This window comes from Monodon monoceros, unplaced genomic scaffold (genome assembly GCF_005190385.1).
Source record: "Monodon monoceros isolate NGI ecotype Baffin Bay Population unplaced genomic scaffold, NGI_Narwhal_1 Super_Scaffold_2, whole genome shotgun sequence".
Lineage (NCBI taxonomy): Eukaryota > Metazoa > Chordata > Mammalia > Artiodactyla > Monodontidae > Monodon > Monodon monoceros.
The window spans coordinates 19,666,872-19,687,035 of record NW_021703776.1 but is presented as its reverse complement, the minus strand read 5'-3'; the positions used below and the strand labels follow the sequence as shown (position 1 = coordinate 19,687,035).

The 20,164-nt window shown below is 38.3% G+C and overlaps 2 protein-coding genes across 2 annotated transcripts in view; one reads left to right on the top strand and one right to left on the bottom strand.

Moving 5' to 3' along the window:
* FBXL13 (F-box and leucine rich repeat protein 13) overlaps positions 1 to 20,164 on the bottom strand; it is a 165,190-nt gene that overhangs the window by 96,297 nt on the left and 48,729 nt on the right. The window contains exon 7 of the mRNA XM_029234023.1: positions 19,450 to 19,582. Within this exon, the coding sequence (XP_029089856.1) occupies positions 19,450 to 19,582 (133 nt within the window). The remainder of the gene's footprint in view (positions 1 to 19,449; positions 19,583 to 20,164) is intronic.
* Positions 313 to 14,221, top strand: LRRC17 (leucine rich repeat containing 17). Its single transcript, XM_029233425.1, has 3 exons — positions 313 to 1,217; positions 9,303 to 9,458; positions 13,295 to 14,221. Exons 1-3 carry the CDS (start codon positions 449 to 451, stop codon positions 13,690 to 13,692), a joined length of 1,323 nt encoding a protein of 440 aa, XP_029089258.1. The 5' UTR covers positions 313 to 448; the 3' UTR covers positions 13,693 to 14,221.

The window sequence follows — 20,164 nt, the reverse complement described above, 5'->3', positions numbered from 1 at the left end:
TTTCATCTTCCCAACAATACTAGAGGTATCCTCAGTCCCACTTTACAGATGCTGAAGATGAGGTTAAATAATTAGCCTGAGGTCACACAGTTCAGCAAGTAGAGGAGCCTTGATTCACACTCAGGGCCCAGACATTTAGCCAGCAAACCAGGCAAGTAGGAGGGTGTGGAGCCTTCTACACCACTCTTCTGCATGTGCCTTTATTAACGGAATGCCTTTGCTTAAAAATAAAAGTAACTTGAAAACTTGCTATTATTTGTCAATTGCGTTGCTCACAATGGTCTCTAAATATTTTTTCCTCCTGCAATCTAGGGACTCCACCGTGCCTCAGCTGGGCCTCATTGTTCCTGAACTGCATTAGTTAAGATTACCCAAACGTGGATTTCAAAGGAATACTTTCATTGTTGCATCTGTCACACCAAGTAATTGGGGCCAGCTGGATGTCAGGATGCGCGTGGTAACCATCTTAATCCTGCTCTTCTTTTGTAAAGCCGCTGAGCGCAAAGGAAGCCCTGGGGGTGCGAGAAACCGAGTGAATCACAGCCGGGCTGGTGGGAGCCGGAAGGGCTCCAGCCTGGTCAAACGCTACGCTCCAGGCCTCCCCTGCGAAGTGTACACATATCTTCACGAGAAATACTTAGATTGTCAAGAGAGAAAACTAGTTTATGTGCTGCCCGGCTGGCCTCAGGATTTGCTGCACATGCTATTAGCAAGAAACAAAATCCGCGTACTGAAGAACAACATGTTTTCCAAGTTTAAAAAGCTGAAAAGCTTGGATTTACAACAGAATGAGATCTCCAAAATTGAGAGTGAGACTTTCTTTGGTTTAAATAAACTTACCACTCTCTTACTGCAGCACAACCAGATCAAAGTCTTGACAGAGGAAGTGTTCATTTACACACCTTTCCTGAGCTACCTGCGTCTCTATGACAATCCCTGGCATTGTACTTGTGAGATGGAAACGCTTATTTCAATGTTGCAGATTCCAAGGAACCGGAATTTGGGGAACTACGCCAAGTGTGAAAGCCCACAAGGACTAAAAAATAAAAAACTGAGGCAGATAAAATCTGAACAGTTGTGTAATGAAGAAGAAAAGGAACATTTGGATCCAAAACCCCAAGTGTCAGGGAAACCCCCAGTCATCAAGCCTGAGGTGGACTCTTCTCTTTGCCACAACTATGTGTTTCCCATACGAACACTGGACTGCAAAAGAAAAGGTTTGTAAGTTTCTTACTTTTTCGTTTTCATGGATGATTAAAAATGCTTTCTGAATCTTAGGAATCTCTGCATCCCACCATGACTTAGAATTTTGGGAGCATTTCCACCAGAAATCTTTCCCCAGTGACAATGGAATTTACTCCGAGCTCAAGATGGTTAGTGATTTGGGGAACATTAGAGGAGGGTAGGAGGTATGCTCAGGAGGGGCAGCCATTTGGGTCCTACTCTTATTTGCTCATCGCAAGCTGTGGCTGTAAGAAATTTCTTTAATTTTAAATCCAATGTAATTTAACTGATGTAGGTAAACCAGTGGGTATGAAATCAAGTGCTAGTTTTTTCCGTATAACCTGATTTACACCAATTAAATCCAAAACATGGTATGCATCTGTGGGGAGATAATAACCTCAAGGAAAACCATGTGCAGAGCAGGACAGGTGAGAACACCAGGAGAAGGAAGCCAAGTGGGCTGTAGTGATGGCATGTCTGTAGTTCTTATAATTTAGTCTCAAGGTTTTCAAAAACGCTTGCTAACATCCTGTATCTTAATTGTTCCCAAATTATCCAAAATAAAACCTAAGAATATTGAAAAAAAACTAAGTTGAAAGTATTAATCCAAGAACTATGAGACTAAGAATAGCTTTCTAGAATATTACTTACTTTCTGCAAATCATTACTTGCTTTTACATCGCACACAATCTTGGGCTAGTAGTGTGCAGGATTTGTGCATACAGGACAAATACATGAAATAAGAAAACAGATGGGAGATTTCAGTAAGGCTCTTGACATGTTAGTGAAGACATTCTCAAAGTGTGGTCTGGGCACCGCTAATCTATCCTAGGACAACAAGGCATTTGAGTGTTTCATTTCTGTCATGGGTTAATAACTTATATGTAATATTAAATTAAAGCCAGATGTCATTGAATTAGGGTCATAAAGAGCATGGTATCATTCCTTCCAGTTATTTTAGGAGGGTTTGTTTTAAGAACAGAAAGGAAAGGTTAAGAGGAACATGGAGACTGGCTCCTCTCAAGGAAACCATAGGCAGGAATCTGTGGATTTGAAGAAGCAGGAATAAATTTGTTCATTTATCAGCGAAGTCTTGCTCAAGACTTGCTACCTCTCTCTGACTGTGGAAGGTGACACCTGGTTAGATCACACCACGACTACATGACACCAAAAGGTTTGCTTACTGTGACACTGTGAATTATATATCGTTGATGCTAGAGTAGAGCAATTACAGTATCATAACCTGGGAGATGCCGTTATGGGATCCTCTGAGTTTGAGAGAAAGTGCTCATTAATTGAGAACCTACTATGCTCCAGGTATTCCACACACATGCTGTCTACAGCTGCTAACAAGGTAGTAATGATAGTATCCCCATCTACAGTTGAGGAAAATGAGGCTAAGGGAGGTTCAGTCAGTTGCTCAAGGTCTCATTAGGTAAGCAGCAAAACTAAGATTTGAAACTTGGTCCACCTGAGCCTGCTGGCATCCATAATTAATCTAACCATGTTCAAACAAGCAGCTGGAACAAAGAAAGCGTTAAAGAATTGCAGAGAAGTCAGTATGTGAAGTTTCTCTGTAGCCAGATTGGGTGGAATTTCCCTAACACGGTTAACGGTGAGTACTTGGTGCTTCATGACAAAGAGCATGTTTTACTAGGATTTCCTTTGTGATGCTTAAAAACTTGAATTATATATTTTAAAAACTAATACAAAGCTACTATTCCTAGACTTGAGTTAGAAAACTTACTTGATATCGCTAAGGTTCTATCCTCAAGCTAAAGTTAATTTGCACTTGCTGCATCAGGTGACAAAGAGAAAATAGTAGAGTTAAGCTCATTAATTATCTGAGAAAAATGCTATTAACACAAAATTGAAGATTTCTACAGCTATACCACACTGTAATTTAAGAAAAGATAACATAGTAGGAAATAACTTTCTTTTTTACTGCTTTTCTACTCTGGCCATCCCCTCTCCAGTGAGCCTATTTCTGCCTTTGTCTTTTTTTCCATGATATTTTTCTCTTTTTTCTTGGCAAAAATCAACTTATAAAAATACAAATATATTTTTTATTGCTCTCCTTCCTCAAGTTACTGTTGTTGTCTAAACACAACCTTCCAGACATGCCCCATAAATTCATTCTTCATGCTTTAAAAACACATGATTTACTGGAAAACAGTATAAATAAAGTTTATATGACATGCACAGTTAGTACATATATACTAACACTAAAGGACAACTCAAGGTCCTCCACTTGTTAGTGACGACGTAAATCAGAGCCTATACTTTTTAGATTATAAAATGAAGGGTAGTTGTGTCTTTTAATATCATCAATATAAATCACTCTCACTATGGTTGATATCAGTCTATTGATTCAGCTGATAATTTACTTTTCATTTTTTGATATATTGTTGATTCCCATAAGTTTAAAGTCAAAGGTCTTCTCTATTAAATTCCCTTTGGTACTGCCTGGCACAGGGCCATGTTCTTTAGATTGATGATAATAATTGAGCTGCTTTCTTTGCTCTTACAGAGCAGTAATTTAAGCAACTTTTAAACATAAAAATATATAGAAGTTAAAAATCATGGCTGGAACTCAAGTATGACACTGAATTTTATCCATTGTAGTTTTCCTTACCCCATTCTATAACTAGATAATAAATGTCAAATACTGAGAATAAATGTTCAGCAGTGTTCATCTCTAACTGCCTGCCAGAGGGTAGTAATACTTTTGATTGTGCTCACATGTTGGACACTATGTAGGATCTAAAGAAGCCTAAAACATGCCATCAAGAGTGGAACTAGCAGTGATATTAATGAGAGCTGCCATCTAAATGCTCTGTGTGCCTAAGACATAGCAGTTTCATGCATTGTCATTTACTCTTCTCAACCTTAAAAGAAATACTAGTATTATCCTCATTTTAGGAAGGAAGAAGTTGAGGAGTAGAGAAGTTAGGTTGCCGTTTGAAGATCACATAGGCAATCCCTAAGCAGTTCCCAAGCCATTGGCCACCATGCACTGTCCTCTCTTCCTTCAAGATTCTGGGTATGCCTATTAACCAAGAAGAATATATAAAAGCCTTCTGGGTGCTTCCTTCCAGTATTGAACCCTCCTCTTAGGCTCTGTACAATTCATCATGTACATGATCACACTCAAGGAACCCGAATACAGATTCCCTTAACTCGGGAATTAGTTGTGCGTTTCCCAGCTGACAGACGATGAGTCAGATGGCGTGTGTAGGGTACCTAATACATGCCATTTTGACCACATAGACCTCAAAGATCACTATTTTTGCCTGAAACATCTGACAGCAAGAAAAAGAAACAATAGCTTTACTCACTGGGTGACAGGCACTTTGCCAACAAAACTTAGTCTTTCAAAGGGAATAAATGTGAGATTAGTTGAAAGCCATGTTTATGCCATATTGAGATGGATGGATTTGCCAAAAATACATGAGAGAGTTTTAAAACTGCTTTTTAGCTTCACATTTACCAGAATAATTTACCATTTTAAGGATTTATTTTACTTCTAAGATTAGGGCTGTGGAGAATTATGACCATAAATTGCTCCCAGCTGCCTCTGAAGATAATTTTTTCACCATTAGTTTGAACAATAATTAAGAACCTTTTATTTGCAATACACAGGGCCATTTATATCTCTTTACCTACCACTACCAAGCCTTAAGAGTAGTTCTGACATTGCTGACAATCAGGGTAGCCTACTAAATGAGAAATTACATGGAAAAAATTTCCCAATTTCCTCCTCAAAATCAGCAAGGTTTGGTTGGGGGACAGGCAATGCTTGCCAGGGGTGATAATCAAGTAAATATGATATTCGTTGAAGGTTTACCAAAAATCTCAGCAGCAAATAACCGTGTGGTGCCTGGTCTAGAAATGGGGACATTGACCAAATTTGACTTCTGGTCTGGGGAAATTTGTATTTGTGTAATCTTTATCAAAGACAAACATACTTCACATCAACATTTGCATTTCTCATTCAAGTTTAAGGTTAAAAACTAAAGAACTGTTTTTACTCATCAATACAACAAATAAGATTTTTCCATGTTTTTCTAAGCCTACTGGTAAAGGCTTTGGTTTGCATTTCGTGGTATTACTTGTGGATCCTATTTTTACTCAGGTCTGCTGGTAACAATGCCAAAGTTGGTTCTGCAGTTCATATTCCTCTTCCACAGGTCTGCCACATTGCTTAAGCTGGGTTTCAGGGTGTTCTCATAAACATTTTTTTCTACCTATTTATTTGTGGTTAACCCACTTTAGCTTGTCCTACAATGGTTGCTTGGGACTCACCCTCATGTCCTACAGTGGTTGCTTGTCATTCACCCTCATGTCCAGCCCAGCAGATGTGGGTTCAGCAAGCAAGTACTGATAAATAGGCTGTTTTCCAGGACCTAGGAGATACTAACTCTGGTGGCAAGGAAGACCTACAGCCCTTAATGGCTTTGTAGGGCCTTGGTGAGGACTTGGGCTTTTATTCATAGTGAGATGGGAAGCAATGAAAGGGTTCTGCCATCTGAAGGATGGCAAGCCATCTGGTAAAATGACAGGATCTCACATGTTTTAACATGATCACCTGGGCTTAGGACAATATTGGGATAATCCAGACAAGAGGTGATGGTGGCTTGGACCAATGTGGTAGCAGTGAAGGAAGAGAGGAGAGGTGGGATCCTGGGTATTTTGAAATAAAGCTCTATTCCTCTTTTAAAAATCTTCTAAGAAAATGCCACAGCCATTCTCAATAATTATTCCAAATGCTAAATGTCAAGAAATTATTTCTTCTGCCTGTCCTCAAGTGTCTCTGTGGTTTTCACTTTTTCCTGGGATATCCATCTCTTTGTTTACATGTAGTGCCCAAGAGAGAATATAGCTCTCCAGTCAGGGTCTTGCTGGTCCTAAAGGGAGGATTACCTCAGCGTTGCAACATTATGATAAGTTCAAGTCTTAAAATCTTTCACCTTTCTATATGTTGGCAGACACAACTCTAGGTCAAAGAAAACAACGTCTTATCGGAGGATGGAAATAAAATCAATCCAAATTTTCAAAGCATTTTTATTACAAGAGGGCTCAATATTCCTGAGTCATTAAACTCAACACATTTAATGAGCTCATTATTTCCCATATGTTAGTTAGATAACTTTGTTGCTGCCTAAGAAACTACCCCAAAACTCTGTGGCTTAAAACAACACACTTTATTATCTCACAGTTTCTGTAGGTCAGGAAACCAGATATGGGTTAGCTGAGTCCTCTACTTCAGGATCTCTCACAAGGCTGCAATAAGATGTGGTTTCACCTGAAGGCTCAACTGGAAAAATATCCTCTTCCAAGCTCATATGACTGCTGGCAGGATTCAGTTCCTCAAGGACTGTTGGACTGAGGGCCAGAGTTCCTTGCTGGTTGTTGGCCAGAGGCCAACCTTAATTACTTGCTATGTGAGCCTCTCCGAAATGGCAACTTGCTTCATCAAAGCCAGCAAAAGAGAGTCTGCTAGCCAGACAAAAGTCACAATTTCTTATAACCTAATTATGGAAGTGAGCTCCTATCATATTTGCTGCATTCTATTATTAGAAGCAAGTCACTAGGCTCAGCCCATACTTAAGGGGAAGAGTTTATACAAGGGCATGAATATCAGTAGAGGAGATTGTTGGATGACATTTTAGAAGCTGGCTGCCACATACCACTTATTTATTTATGATATATTAGGCACTGTTCTAAACTTCCCTCAGGAAGCTTCCATGGCAAGGAGGGTGCAAAAATGAAAAAAATCAGTAAGATGTACCCTGCGCCTGATGCTGATAACTGCCATTGAGAAAAAGCAGGAAATGGTATTATCATTGCTGTTTTTGCCTACTTGAAAGCAGGGAGATGTCATTTTAAATACAGAGCCAGAAAGGTCTTATGGCCATTCCAATATATTGACCCCCACCCCAGTTGCTCCCCAATCCCCACTTAACCCTACATGACAAGCTTGAGGATTCTAAGCAGATGGAACAGCGTAAGTGAAGCAGAAAGGTACCATGAATAGGCAGCAGAGCATAGTGGTTAGAAGCATAGTTTTGGGGGCTAGCATGTCTGTGTTTAACTCCTAGAGTGTGTACCAAACGTAAAATAGATAGCTAGTGGGAAGCAGCTGCATAGCACAGGGAGATCAGCTCAGTGCTTTGTGACCACCTAGAGGGGTAGGATAGGGAGGGTGGGAGGGAGGGAGATGCAAGAGGGAAGAGATATGAGAACATATGTATATGTATAACTGATTCACTTTGTTATAAAGCAGAAACTAACACAGCACTGTAAAGCAATTATACTCCAATAAAGATGTTAAAAAACAAAAAACAACCCCAAACACTCAAGGCAGAGGTACAGGAGCAAAATTGTCAGCTGCTTCCCTTTATACCCGCTGAGCCTGGGTGTTATAAAAAAAAAAAAAATCCTAGAGTGTGACTATGGGCAAGTTGTGCCTCAGTTTCTTCATCTGTAAAATGGGGATAATGTACTTAGCTCATAGGGTTCTTGTCACATAATACTTGTTAGGGCACCTAGAAAAAGTTCTTGTACATAGGTACTAAGATACGAAGATCCCATCAAGAAGAAAAAGCAAATTTAACAGTAATAAGGATACCAAAGAAGGAACTACCAATACCATCCCATTAACCGTGGATTCTGAGCTGTTAAAAGAAGGGGGGATATAAGACTGAGTCTTTATGAAAGTAAACATACTATGAGTTAAGAAATCATATATACCAGAAGGGGTTTTTAAAAAATATTTGGAAAACATTATCAGTAAGTCAATTATTCTATAGCAAAAAGGGAATTATGGATAAATGGATACCACCTTTCATAAACTTACTGTACCTAGTTCAAGGAATTTCTACTTATTCAGAAAGTCTTCGGGTCATGCTGTTTCTCAGGTGTGAACTAATCTGGACATTTTATTTGTTGCTTCTAATTTTCTTTTGTCTGAACAGGTTCGTTTCTCTTCACAGGCTTCACTTGCCCTACCTAAAATTGAATAAAACCTTTTCAGAATATTTTGCTAAAGATTAAAAGAAAGGGCAAGTATTATGCTAAACTATAAAATAAACACACTTTATAGTATTTTAAAGCATGATTTAAAGACAAATATAAATAGTAAGAGATAAATTAGGTGAACCTTGATTTCCTATTAACCTATGAAAAATAACTGGGCTCCTCTTCCAGAGGCTTTTTTGTAGTAGTAGTCATTGTTGACTCAGTAGTAGTAGTAGTAGTAGTAGTAGTAGTAGTAGTAGTAGTAGCAGTAATAGCAGCACTATTATTACTGTTTCTCCTGAGGAGTCCAATTCAGTACCTTGGGAAGAGTCAGGGAGGAGTGGTGGAGTATAAATTAAGTCACAAGGATTCAGGGAATAAGTGGGTGATGAGGAAGCAGGGGGAGCAAATGAGGACTATTCTTTCTCCAATTTTAGCATCCAAGGAAAGGAGAAATGAGGTAACAGCCTGAGGGTCATCAGGGTGGAGGGCTTTTTGTTTCTTTTTTAGGATGGCAAGATCTGTGCTTATTTGTTAACAGAAGGAGTCTGAGGAGAGGGATAAAAGGAAGATGCAACAAAGAGGCAATAATGAATACTGAAAGCTCTTAGAGGAGTGGGAAGGGAATGGGAGGGGAGGCAGGAAGAGTGGTTTGATTTGTGTGTTTCATTTTGTTTCAGCTTTCTGTTTTTAAGAGCGTCCCAGGTGATTCTAACAGGCGGCCAGGCTTGAGCCCCACCCACTGCCTGATGCCCAGCCAGCTGAGCTGCACTGCCTGCTGTCCTGCTCTTGATTTCTTGCTGCCTCTAGGAAGTTTCTCAGAACAGTTCAGCAAGGAGTGATATCTGCTCCTCTAAGTGTGATGCACTTGGTTCGCTGGGCTTTGGTGGAATTTAGCATATTCTAAGGCTTGTTCATATAGTAATGTTCTTCGGCTTTAGATGGGATATCCTTTTTCCCTTCAAGAGCTGACTCTTCAGTCACACAGGGATAAGAGTGATAGAGCAAATGGGGGCAAGAGGAGAGCTTGATAACCTGAACATTTTTATTTTTTCCAGAGTTGAAGAAAGTTCCAAACAACATCCCTCCAGACATTGTTAAACTTGACTTGTCACACAACAAAATCAACCAGCTTCGACCCAAGGAGTTTGAAGATGCTCATGAGCTAAAGAAATTAAACCTCAGCAGCAACGGCATTCAATTCATAGATCCCGGTAAGTTCCACAGAATAGCCCTTTAAACAGGTGACAGGTGTTCTCTGTTTTTTTATTATGGCAACATTTATAGTAAATACAATTTAGTTTTTAAAAAACTAGTAAGAAGTTTGAATTTAAATGAAGCATGATGCTTATAGTAGAACTTGCTTGGCCCTCAGAAATATTTGCCAAACTGTTGCTTTATGAAGTATGTAATAAGCAACAATTATTCAGTTGGTCCAAATAAAAGAAGTGTTTTGTAGAATATATTTTAAAAATAAGAGTATATGGCTAGGGCTTCCCTGGGGCACAGTGGTTAAGAATCCACCTGACAATGCAGGGGACACGGGTTCGAGCCCTGGTCCAGGAAGATCCCACGTGCCACGGAGCAGCTAAGCCCCTGAACCACAGCTACTGAGCCTGCGCTCTAGAGCCCACGCACCACAACTACTGAAGCCTGCGCACCTAAAGCCCATGCTCCGCCACAAGAGAAGGCACCACAATGAGAAGCTCGCGTACCGCAGCAAAGAGTAGCCCCAGCTAACCACAACTAAAGAAAACCCGCACGCAGCAATGAAGACCCAAAGCAGCCAAAAATATATATATATAGGGTATGTGGCTAGTGGTCAGTAATATGCTAAACATGTCGTGATTTTTAAAAGGAAATTCAGATCTGGCATTTTCTTTGCTTTTCATTAAGTCCAAACTTATTTAAAGTAAGACTTTAACTTGTTTAAAGTAAATTTGAAACAATCTGCTAAGCAGAATAAATTAAGCTCATAAAATTAAGATCTAGGGCTTCCCTGGTGGCGCAGTGGTTGAGAGTCCACCTGCCGATGCAGGGGACGTGGGTTGTGCCCCGGTCCGGGAAGATCCCACATGCTGCGGAGCGGCTGGGCCCGTGAGCCATGGCCGCTGAGCCTGTGCGTCCGGAACCTGTGCTCCGCAGCGGGAGAGGCCACAACAGTGAGAGGCCCGCGTACCGCAATAAAAAAAAAAAAAAAAAAAGATCTAGTGTGCTCATAAATGAAGATAAAATGTGCTCAAACTAGAGCCAGAGGGATTTTATCTAATCCTAAATCAAGATCAATTCTCTTTTCCATCCTTCAAATCTCTTCTCCATTTGCTAAGCAAAGCCTCTGACAAAAATGAGCATGGTAAGTTAACTCACTGAATTCTAGAAAGAACTGAGAATTACTGCAATGTTGATCAGATTTGTAACGTACATAATATTTGTGCCTTCGCAGTGCGTTCATAATTTGAAAAGCTCTGTCTTTAAAAATGTGTATTACTACTATTAATAGTGCAATGTTAATGTCATAAACATTTTGAGTACAATTGTTTCTTGTTTTCTTAAAGGTAATTTAATACCATTAACAGAACATTAGGATTTTAACATTGTAGAAGTAAAAACTGAATATTCTAGAGCTACCAAGGCATATTTTAGTATTAATAACATTTGTAAATATTAAGAAATCATAATTTTTAAAAACTTTGAAAGGAGCAGCAATATGCTACACTCATACCTTAGCCTGTACAGATAGTGTAAACTTGGGAGTATCTTCAAATTTTGAGATCAAAAGCAATTTTCATTTTACATTGAATAAGAATACTATAGAGATACTCTTCTCCCAAACGAAGCGATCATTGTATTAGTGTGCAGGTCAGTCACTGGTAGCCGGTCTCCACAAAGCCAGGCCACAGGGTGAAGAATCTGGAGGTGGAGATCCTCTTTTGCTGAATGAGAACCAAAGAACTGCAAGACAAGCATGCCTGTCTCGGGTCCCTGGGCAAGTGTCTAATCCTCCCTCCCCCGCTCCCCCTCCCCCCGCCCCCCGCTCGCCCGCATGCAGCAACAAAGACCCAACGGAGGCAAAAATAAATAATTTTTTTTAAAAAAAGAAAAGAGGTCTTCCCTGGTAGCGCAGTGTTTGAGAGTCCGCCTGCCAATGCAGGGGACACGGGTTCGTGCACTGGTCCTGGAAGATCCCACATGCCGCGGAGCAGCTGGGCCCGTGAGCCATGGCCGCTGAGTCTGCGCGTCCGGAGCCTGTGCCCCGCAACGGGAGAGGCCACAACAGTGAGAGGCCCGCATCCCGCTAAAAAAAAAAAAGAAAGAAAGAAAAAGAAAATTGTGAGATCATTAACTCACAAAATGTTTGCAAATTTTTTAAAATGCAGTGTCTTCAGAACTATCATTGCAAGGGCTGACCTTTTGCTCCTCCCCAGCCACCTGCTCCCCTCTCCCAATGACCCAAGTCATTGCTTTGCACCAAAATAGACTTCTTTTAGGGGGAATTAAGGGTTTTGTCTGAGAACAAATGATATGAAAATAGTTAATGGTATTAGTTTGAGAGCATATTTTTCAAATTCAAAATAAGGGCACTGTATGCTCTGAGGAGAGTATTTTAAAAGAGCAATGAGAAAATGTTTGAAACAGAAACAAAATATTTGAAATCAGCATTGACCTGTAAATTCTAGAGTAGCTGGTCAGTTTACATCAACTGAAGTAGGGATAATTTAGGTTTAGATTTCTTTACTCTCAGAGGGGGAAAAAAAGCTTTCTGTTGTATTATTTTGTGTTATGTGTTTGCTATTTGTTTTAATTATCCACCCTCCAGCAGAATTAAATACATATGGATTCAAAGCTGATAGCTACCATAGCTTGCCAGAATACAACCAGATGTCTTAAAAATGTTGATAAAAATTTTTTTGGTTTTGGACAATACAAGAATATAATTCCTACCCCCTGGGAAGGAAACTGGGAAACGGCTATTTTCTAGGCATTTTCATAGTTATATCCCAGAGAGCTGTCAAATCACCCCCAAACATGTTTCTCATTTTTTATGCACTTATGTCTTACATTTGAGATATTTTCCTAATTCATGCCTTTTTTGTGGCATCTTTCCAGTGAGTATTAAAAAATGCACATGAGCACAAAGTACATTTTTACAAAGCTAACTTAAAACTGATTTTTCAAATAAAATATTGTATTCTAGTCAATTTAATCAAGGGGAAAGCTTTGTCTGAGTAAAAACATATTTCAGAATTTTGCATTTAGACACGTATACTGTTAGGGAAATATAATTAAAACCGAAGTCTTCACCCAACACAGAAATCCTCTCCACAATGGTAAAGAGAAAGAAGATTCTTTTATTATTGAATAAGCATTAAACTAGAATGTGATGTACATCACAGGCAATCTGCTAAGAGATTGCAGAGACAGAAAGTAAATCTCACCCTCTGTATAGCCAAGCAGATACAACCTAATACATACGTGTTTTCAGGATAAATAATAGCTAGTTCTTAAGTAAGAAGACTTGACAGCACCGTTTGTCAAACATTGTTCATTCTAACCTTACTCGCAAGTGAGTTGGCATCTGTGTTAGCTAATTGGCTTTATCAAGAGGAAAACAAACTTCTATCTTTATGAGAAGAGGTAATTTTGTGACTTTGAAGAAGGCTCCTACCCCTCCACAGAAACTGGGAGACAGGTGTTCTCTCCCTTGATGTTTCCATTTCAAAGAGATGGCTCCCAGGTTCTTAAGAAGGACGATCCTCATAAAGCTGAAAAAGGCCTCTTTAGTCTTCTAAAGGATATATACACATTTCAAAGAGAAGAGAAAGTACTTGCAAGTCTTCTAAAGGATTTATACACATTTCAAAGAGAAGAGAAAGTACTTGCAAGTTTTCTAAAGTAAGAACGCTGAGAAAAAGGCGGGGAGGGAAATCTTTTCCTTTATTTTCAATAGAGAGAATTAACTCTCTTATTTTTAATTTAAATTTGTCCTTATAATATACAGTGCACTTAACCCAATTACCCAATTGGTTTAATAAATATTTTCTGTTTCTAGCTGCTTTTTTAGGACTCACACATTTAGAAGAGTTAGATTTATCAAACAACAGTCTGCAAAACTTTGACTATGGAGTATTAGAAGACTTGTATTTTTTGAAACTCTTGTGGCTCAGAGATAACCCTTGGAGATGTGACTACAACATCCACTACCTCTACTACTGGTTAATGCATCACTACAACGTGCACTATAATGGCCTGGAGTGCAAAATGCCCAAAGAATACAAAGGGTGGTTTGTGGGAAAATATGTTCGGAGTTACTATGAAGAATGCCCCAAAGACAAATTACCAGCATACCCTGAAACATTTGACCAGGATACAGAAGATGATGAATGGGAAAAAATACATAAGGATCACACAGCAAAGAAACAAAGTGTAAGAATCACTATTGTGGGATAACTTAGAAATTGTTCTGGTTGCAGCTAATTTTGTATTTGCTAAACTGGTGTTGGAAAACAGCATGTTTAGATTTTGATTAACTGTTTTACCTGTTTAGGCGAGGTTACCCAGCTAAAGGAAGGTTCCCTTAATTATTATTATTGTTGTCACAGTATAGTAATCAAGGGAATACTCTCATGCTGCTTGCCTGCCTGTTTGCAGAACAGCTTTTGATGGTGACTCCACACTGGTAACCTGCAGGAGTTGGGTCCTAATGATGGCGTTAGGAGGTCATAATGTTCTGTATAAATGTTTTTACTGCTTTTTGAAAATTAAAAAAACCTGGTTCATTTTTATATGCTTTTCAAGAGCTGCCTGCACATACCTAAAGATGATCAAAATGAAGAGATACAAATGCTTAGTAATAATAAAATGTAATTCTCTCCCCTCTGCCCCCCAACTTTTTTTTTTTTTCCAGTAAGTCAGCTTGTGCATTGAATAAATTTCCATTTCTGATTCCTGTGCACTCCAAAATGAGGTCCTGGTAAACCCAAATTCTCAACTACTTTTCACTGATCCTTAGAAAAAACTGTCAAGCTAGACCTGAAGGAGAATTGCCACAGGCAATAAGCCAAGAATCTGAGAATTATATTAGAGACGGCTCAGAAGATGGGACTCTCAGAAGCAGTTGTAGATGATGTGAACATGAGCTCTGAACAGGTATAAACACTAGTAAATGTGGAAACAGCACTGGTTTTTTAACAGAGTTCAGACTAGGAAGCCACCTGTCAGTGGGAAGGATCTGAGAGCCCTTCCTGCTAAGCTAATATGTCAAGGAACATAAAACAGGATGAAATTAGGATTCAGGGTCAGGATTTGGGATGAAAAAGAAGCAAACAAAAACGGAAGTGATATCAGAAGCAACTGAGGGCAGAGGTGGTACCCAAGAGAAGCCCCATGATTTGCGTTGCAGGTTAAAATTAACTCACCTGGAGAAACAATAACCAGAAAGAGAGGAAGTGTCTGGAGACTGACCCCATCAGTTTGTATTTTGATAGTACTATACTATTAGAAAAATAAAATGCAAAGAAATATGTACATACCATTAGAAATACCACTTTTTCCTTTTTATGCAGATTTTCTTTTCACTGAGTTGAATATATTTCCATTTCTTATATCAAGGTATTCATACAAAGTTTAACAACTGGTCTTATCTGATACTTGTACAAATTTCTGAAGTATAGAACGTGGTAAATAACAAATAGTATTAAGCATTTCTTTTTTTTTTTGGCTGCACCACGCGGCTTGCAGGATCTTAGTTCCCCAACCAGGGATTGGACCCAGGCCACAGCAGTGAAAGCACCAAGTCCTAACCACTGGTCCTCCAGGGAATTCCCTTGAACATTTCTTAAACACCTATTAGAGGCCAGACACTGTGCTAAGAGCTTCACGTATTCTATTTCTAATTCTCACAAGATCCCTCTGAGGTACATAATATTATCTGCCTTTTCTAGATGAGGAAACCAAGGCTTAGTATGTAGGTAACTTGGATAGAGCCACAAAGCTGGCAGGTGGCAGAGCCTGGATTCAGGTCCACCTAAGTCCTTTCTACTGTGCAAGGATACAGAGCACTCTAAGTGTTACCTTTAGTCATGGCTACCTCACATCAGAACTTCCAGAAACAGACACTAAAAGAATAGTATGTGCTTTTTCTCCTGAAACACTTATGAGGGCAGGTGATAATCTTTGGGTCATGTCAGTTAATTCTATTAATATGTATAGGAAACCAAGAGAGTGGGAAGCTGGAACAATTGCTGGAGCTGGTGGTTCAGGAAATGACACTGGATTGTAAGGTTCTAACCACTATGTGCATTTTATCAATGGTTTGGGTCGGGGTGGAGACTTAGAAATACTGGTTCTCAATGCAAATTCTCACATTGTTCAACATGAGGTATTGAAGGTAGCTGTTAAGTTTGAAGTGTTACCAGAGAGATGTAATAAATTCACTTCTTGTTGATGAGCACTCAGAGTGGAATATTAAATAAAACATCCAAGATTTGATGGTGGAGAATGCCAGGTGGGACCTCAGTGGAAGACAGAGGCACACAGTGGGAATGTGAGGGTTCTGGAAAGAAATAAGGGCATTAAATCTGATTCAGAGAAAGGGCCCAAGTTACTCTCTGGTTTAATTTTTGTAGGCTAGCTGGGAATTTTATTGGCTTATTTTTATATTCAGGAGGGAGCTATTTGAAAATAAAGCTCTGGAACACATCATGATAGAAATTGATCCAGACCATCCAAAAGTAAGTCATTTAGAATTGCTAATATCTCCCAGGGCCAAAATTTAAATACATTTTTAAAAGCTTAAAATTTGCTCTTTTTTTGTATCAGAGTTTATATTTTTTCAGGGAAGCATAGTTGATCAGTGATGGAATTAATAATTAGATACCTCCTCTTCTGCTAATTTCTTTTTTTAATTAATTTTTATTGGAATATAGTTGATTTATAATGTTATGTTAGTTTCTGCTGTACAGCAAAGTGAATCAGTTATACATATACATATATCCACCCTTTCTGCCAACTTCATACTTGATTGATTAATAACTTGCCTTTGCAACTTCCTTCTGTTCAGTAGGTGATGAAATTCAAGAGATTTTTTTTAAAGTATATTTTATGGTAGTCAAAAATAATAAAATCCTGAGATCTCCATATTTGAACACATATGTTTAAATATCACTTGAGTTTTTATCCAAATACCCAAGAGTTTTTTTTTTTTCAACTAGTTCTAAGATTCTTTGATTTTTCTGAAGTAAATAAGATTTACTACAAGCTGAGTTCTCCTGAGTCCTAAGCCTGAGTCAACTCTGACCTAATTCTTGATTATTTGGGAAAGATATTAAACAGTTCAGATTATTCATTTACTAACGATCCCCTCCTCTGGAGTTTATGCCCTGGATCAATTAACGTCTGTTTCTGAGAAATCTGAACAAGTCTCCTGCTCTAGCAAATAGAAGCAATTCAGTAATGAGAATCTACTTGTCTAAATTCTGTGAGATGTTGGGGCTTCTTTCTGCAGGAGGTGGAGTGTTGGTGAATGATGGGGAGATGTAATATGTATCAGTCAACAGTGTAACAAGGGAACTCCTATAAGACCATCAGCTGCCTTTTCAGCAGAAACTCTGCACACCAGAAGGGAGTGGCGAGATATTTTTAAAATGATAAAAGGAAAAAGAATAATCTACTCAAGGCTATCATTCAGATTCAAAGAAAAGATCAAGAGTTTTATAGACAAGCAAAAGCTGAAAGAAACTGGGTTTACAAGAAATGTTAAAGGGACTTCACTAAGTGGAAAAGAAAAGGCCACAACTAGAAATATGAAAATTACAAAAGGAAGAAAATCTCATCAGTAAAGGCAAATATACAGTAAGGATAGCACATCAACCACTTATAAAGCTAGTAGGAAGTTTAAAAGACAAAAGTAGTAAAATAATCTATATCAACAATAAGTAGTTAAGAGATGCACGAAACGAAAGATGTAAACTATGATGTCAAAAACAAACTTGGAGGGAGTAAAAATGCAGGGTTGTTAAAATGCATTCAAACTTAAGAGATTAGGAACTTAAAATAATCAAATATGTATAAAGATTGCTGTATATACACCTAATGGTAAGCACAAACCAAAAATTTATAATAGTTACACACAAAAAGAGAAAAAAAATCCAAACAAAACACTAAAGATAGTCACCAAATCACAAGGAGAGAGAGCAAAAGAAGAAAAAAGTAACAAATTGGTTTAAGATGGCAGACTAAGCACGTTTCAGTTTTCCTCTCCTACCCAAATTACAAGAAATAAATGATTTTTAATCTATAATATCCTTGGAAAACAAAAAGGAATGGTCTTGGTGGATCAGAAATTAATAGTTCCTAAAAATCCAAAGGCAGACATGACCAGATTGGATGAGGAACATGCATAAGATGGCTGCTGTAAAAGATGGAGCAGCATTATATCTTTATGAAGGGTGTGTCCCAGAAATTAAAAGATATAATAATATTAACACCATTCTCATTAAAAATATGAGAAAAGGACTCAAGAACAAGACAAGATGGCTGCATATCCTTGCTACTGAATAAAGAAGTAAAAGATACAAGAATAGGAATGAATGGAAATAAAACTGTCAGTATTTCCAGATGACATGACAGTCTACCTAGAAAACCTAAAAGATTCAACCAACAAACTTAAAACCAAGAAGATAGTTTAATACGTGATCAGGTAAAATAACATCATATATAAAGCTACTGCTTTCTTCAGCACCAGCAATAACCAATTAGAATTATTCCATTTTGTGTTTTTTCTTTTTTCAATTAAAAAAATATTACAGATAACAGTTGAAACCCCTTGTGAACCTCTTCCCCATTTCATTCAACCCTCTCCACCTTAGAGGTAACCACTATCTTGCATTTGAGGCTTTTGATTCCCATGCATGCTTTTTATATTTTACTGTGTGTGTGTGTATGTACAAGTGCCCTTGAATATATAGTATTGAAATTATTTCCAAATATAAAGTGTATGGTATGATTTTACACATTGAAAAGTTGTATACAAATGGTATTAGATTATGTATATCATTCTGCAACTTGCTTTTGTCCATTAATATCTTTAGACTCATCCATGTTGATATTTATATGTGTTTATGGCATTCTTTCTCATTATCTGAAGTCAACATGGATGTGTACTTTTTGAAATCTATTTTTTCTCTCATTTCCAGAAATACATATGGAAACTTTAAAATGTACCTCAAAGGACATATGGGTTAATGCAATGTGTTAACCCATATGTCCCCCCAAAATTCACATGTTGGAATCCTAACCCCCAATGTGATGGTATTAGGAGGTGGGGCCTTTGGGATGTAATTAAGGTAGAACTCTCATGAATAGGATTAGTGCCCTTACACAAGGGATTCCAGAGAGTGCTCTCTCCTGCTCTCTACCATGTGAGGATACAGGGAGAAGACAAAAGTCCACGACCCAGAACAAGGCCCTCACTAGAGCCCAGCCACGTTGGCACCCTGATCTTGGACTTCCAGCCTCTAGAGCTATGAGAAATAAGTTTTTGTGGTTTATAAGCCACCCAGCCAAAATGGAACTTTATTATAGCAGCCTGAACTAAAGACAATTAAATACAGACTTCACAAAACAGCTTGGAAAAAACTGGAAATAACCTCAATGTCCATCAATAGGAAGAAAGTTAAATAAGTTACAGTATAGCCATAGTATGGGAAAATAACTTTGCAGTTCTATATGTACTGACATGAAAAGATTTCCAAGACATAATAGAAAATATAAGACAGTATGATCCCTTTAATGTTAAAAATTAAAATTGTGTATTTTTAATCACAAATACATAAATGTATTTTAGAAAAACAGAAAGACTGATAATGTTGAGTACCATGGGGTAAGTGAATGGGTTTGAGGGAGATGAAGGTAGATCTGCTTCTACTGTCTATTGTTAGAATTTCTTTAATGAGAAGTTCTTATACTGTATTTTATTAGTGGATAAACTAATGACATATAGATAGAAAAATGTTAGACAAAAAAAAAAAAAAGCAGTCAATAAGAATGACCAAAGGACCAACTCCCAGGGCATACACTCCAGCAAGAGCTGGCTATATTATAGGACTTTTAAATAGTTTTAATAGGCATTCTTATGGCCTAAGGCGGTAATTGAAGTTTCCCTTTTAAAATACAGGAAAGCAAGACAAACAGTTGTAATGAACATACTTACTGATCTCAAAGTTTTCAATCGGAGAACACAACCACGAAAATTCAAGCACAGCACATTTAGACGCCACCTTTGCAAAGTAGACACTATGTGTTTATCTGTGATTATATTTTTTACTGTGGAAAAATCAATCTAAAAAGGATAAACAAAAACATTAAGAAATGAGAGAGATCTTTTGCATGTAAAACTTTAAAAATATTTTTAAAGCATCAAAGAACTAAAATTTCTTCATCTCACCACTCATTTTTTTTGGGGGGGGGGGGGTTTGGGTTTTTTGTGGTCATTCCCAGGTTTAATTGCAAATAGATTTTTTTTTTCATGGTCATTCCTAGGTTTAATTAAAAACAGATTCTAAATGTCCAGTCCAGGTTGACAGCTGGGAGGGCAGGGGTCTCACATCCACCCCTCAACAGAGTCAACTGTCTTAAGAGTGGCCTGGATGCCCCCCTGTAATTCCAGGTGAGCCCCAAGGCTTCCCCCTTCTTCAATGTCAGTGAACTCTCCTGGGTTCATCATTAATGTGTGCCTGCTTCTTTTTTCATGAGCACAAACTATACATAGAGTCCTTGACTATAGGAAAGACAGTTTAGAGTGTGTGGTCTATAATGGCCTTTTCATAACTCATAATTTGGAGGGGGTAGTTCTAGAGAAAAGGAAAGATGACCTGAGTGTACCTTGCTGACTATATGTAAAATTGAAGAGCACAGAGGTTTA

What these genes read in the sequence shown, in the direction of transcription:
- LRRC17 (XM_029233425.1), top strand. Translation starts at nt 449, where the DNA reads ATGCGCGTGGTAACCATCTTAATCCTGCTCTTCTTTTGTAAAGCCGCT. An exon ending in ACTGGACTGCAAAAGAAAAG is followed by an intron (nt 1,218 to 9,302) that starts GTTTGTAAGTTT and finishes TATTTTTTCCAG; the next exon opens with AGTTGAAGAAAGTTCCAAAC. An exon ending in CATTCAATTCATAGATCCCG is followed by an intron (nt 9,459 to 13,294) that starts GTAAGTTCCACA and finishes TTCTGTTTCTAG; the next exon opens with CTGCTTTTTTAGGACTCACA.